General features: G+C 44.9%; 1 protein-coding gene across 1 annotated transcript; it reads right to left on the bottom strand.

Moving 5' to 3' along the window:
- Positions 1-968: 968 nt before the first annotated feature.
- LOC116007925 lies at positions 969-2367 on the bottom strand. Its single transcript, XM_031248583.1, has 2 exons — positions 1023-2367; positions 969-979 (listed from the first exon to the last, which is right to left on the bottom strand). The coding sequence occupies exons 1-2, from the start codon at positions 2365-2367 to the stop codon at positions 969-971; spliced, it is 1356 nt and encodes a 451-aa protein (XP_031104443.1).
- Positions 2368-2683: the final 316 nt, after the last annotated feature.

Genomic DNA, 2683 nt, shown 5'->3' with positions numbered 1-2683 from the left:
GGGTGCTTCCCATTCAATTACAGCTCTGATTTTTGTTGGGTCCACTGCGACTCCTTCCTTGGTGATTACATGCCCAAGAAATGCTACCTCATTCTTCCAAAACTCACACTTGGACAACTTTGCAAAAAGTTTCTCCTCCCTCAATATCTGTAACACCGTTCTTAAATGTTTCTCGTGTTCCTTCAGTGTCTTTGAGTAGACCAAGATGTCGTCTATGAAGGCAACGACAAACTTGTCCAGATATGGAAGGAGAATTCTGTTCATCAGGTCCATGAAGGTTGCCGGCGCATTCGTTACTCCAAACGGCATGACTGTGAATTCATAATGGCCATATCTTGTTCGGAATGCCGTTTTGGATATGTCCTGCTTCGCCACTCTCACCTGATGATACCCTGATCGCAAATCAATCTTGGAAAACACACCAGCCCCCCTTAATTGATCAAATAGGTCATCAATTCTGGGCAACGGGTACTTGTTCTTTACTGTAACCCGATTCAATTCTCTATAATCGATACACAGTCTTAGACTCCCGTCTTTCTTCTTTACAAATAATACTGGTGCGCCCCAAGGTGATATGCTTGGTCTAATGAATCCTTTTTCCAACAGCTCTGCCAGTTGGGCCTTCAACTCCTCCATCTCTTTTGGTGCCATTCTGTAAGGTGCTTTTGAGATGGGCGAGGTTCCTGGCACAAGATCGATATTGAATTCCACCTCTCTCTCGGGCGGCATCTCCGTAAGCTCATCGGGAAACACATCGGGAAACTCACACACAACAGGGATTTGATTGATCTCAGGTTCTTCTTTCTCAACATTGTGTACCAAGCAGAGGCACACATCACATCCCTTTTTAGCGTACTTCCTCAACTTCTGCATTGTCATTAACTTGGACTCAGGTGGTTTTTCAATCCCTCGGTAGGATATTCTTCTCCCCTTCGGCCCACGCAAAACTACTTTCCTCTCGTTACACTCTATTCGGGCTCTGTATTTCTCCAACCAGTCCATTCCCAATACTACATCCAGACCTTCTAGTTCAAATCGAATGAGATTCCCGAGGAAGTTAACTCCGGTTATTTCTATCGAAACATTCTCATACCCATCTTTACATGCTACTACTAGTCCTGAAGCAGTTTTCACATTCAAATCTAATCTAGCGGTAGGCTCTAGTTTCAATTTATCAGCAAATATAGAGGATATAAAAGAATTAGTAGCTCCAGTATCAAACAATACCAAACCAGGCACTGAGTTTATCGGAAATATACCAGTTACAACGTCGCCAGTTTGAGCTTGCGTGTGGTTGACGACGTAAATTCGGCCTTGGTTCCCCGTGCTGCTTTCTTCCACTGGTGCTTTTCCTTTGTTGCTGGGACCTGCAGAGATATTTAATGGTCTGCCCCTATTGACTTGTGGCGTGTTAGATCCCTTGCTTCCAGTCTCGATGGGTTTTTGGTTGTTCCTCCCATTGAATCCTCTCCCTGGACTGTTATTCTGTGAGTTCGTCCGGGAATTATCTACCCTGGATTGGCACTCGTTGGCTTTGTGTCCTAAGAGACCGCACTTGTAGCACCTGATCCTCATTCCTTGGCAATTTTCCCCAGGATGATTTCGTCCACACCTTCGACAATTAAATTGTTTCCCTTGACTTGCTCCTTCCCTCCTTCCTACCTGCCTTGAGTAGGATCCTGATTGGGTAGGCTTCTGACTCTCCCCCTTAGATGTTCCTGACCTATCATCAGCTTTTCTCTTTTTCCGACCATAGACTTCTTGCTGATCTAAATACACTTGATAATGATCCGATGCTCTGTTGTATGCTTCCCTGAGAGTAGAGCACATAAATGGTGCGATTGCACTTCTCACTCCCCAATCTAACCCCCTTACAAATCGCCTCGCCTTGCTTGCCTCATCGGGTACGATATCTTGCGCAAATCTCATCAACTCCACATACTTACCATGATAATCTTGCACCGTTGTTCCCTGTTGTTTCAACCGCAAGAATTCTTCACACTTGATGCCCTTAATTCGTTCGGTATAGAATTGACCTCTTAATTCCGTTTTGAACTCTTCCCAGCCAAACTCTGGGCCTTGCAGAAGATCTGGTCCCACCATTGACCACCAATCATCCGCAGCTTTGGTCAGGTAGTATACTGCAGAAGACACCCGCTGTTCCTCGGGACAATTCACAGCGTTTAGCAGTTTGTCAAAGGTTCTGATCCATTCTTCAAGGATCACCGGGTCTTCCTCCCCTGCATAGAACGGTGGTTGTCTAGCTGCTATAGCTTTAGTAACATCAACCCGTGGTTGCACTGGGGCTTGATTATGAGCTTCTGGAGCAGAGCAGGAAACCAGGCAGCATAAAAGGGGGTACCTCATCTGTACTTTACAGAATCTCTTGATTCTGGTTGATTGAATTATTTGGTATGTAATTGTGATTGCTTGCATGTGTTAATCATTGCTCATGAGTATTGCAAGTAGGGTTGATAGCATAGTGCATGACTAATTGCTATGCTAAGCGTAGCATCTGGTTGAAATAGGGGGAAGTTGCCCTTTAAGACTTGAGTAGTTACTAGGCTAACCGCTTAGCTAGTTAACTTCTTAAGAATTCTTACCCTTTTGACACTAACTTGTGTTTGTCGTCTAGTAAAATGCCTCCTAGGCGAAACGTACCTGCTGGGGATAGCAGCGATGT

The sequence above is a fragment of the Ipomoea triloba genome, chromosome 16 (assembly GCF_003576645.1).
Source record: "Ipomoea triloba cultivar NCNSP0323 chromosome 16, ASM357664v1".
NCBI classification, from domain to species: Eukaryota; Viridiplantae; Streptophyta; class Magnoliopsida; order Solanales; family Convolvulaceae; genus Ipomoea; species Ipomoea triloba.
The sequence above is the reverse complement of the archived record's forward strand: the minus strand, read 5'-3'. Positions and strand labels throughout refer to the sequence as shown.

Coding starts and splice junctions, on each gene's coding strand:
- LOC116007925 (XM_031248583.1), bottom strand. CDS start 2,367: ATGAGGTACCCCCTTTTATGCTGCCTGGTTTCCTGCTCTGCTCCAGAA.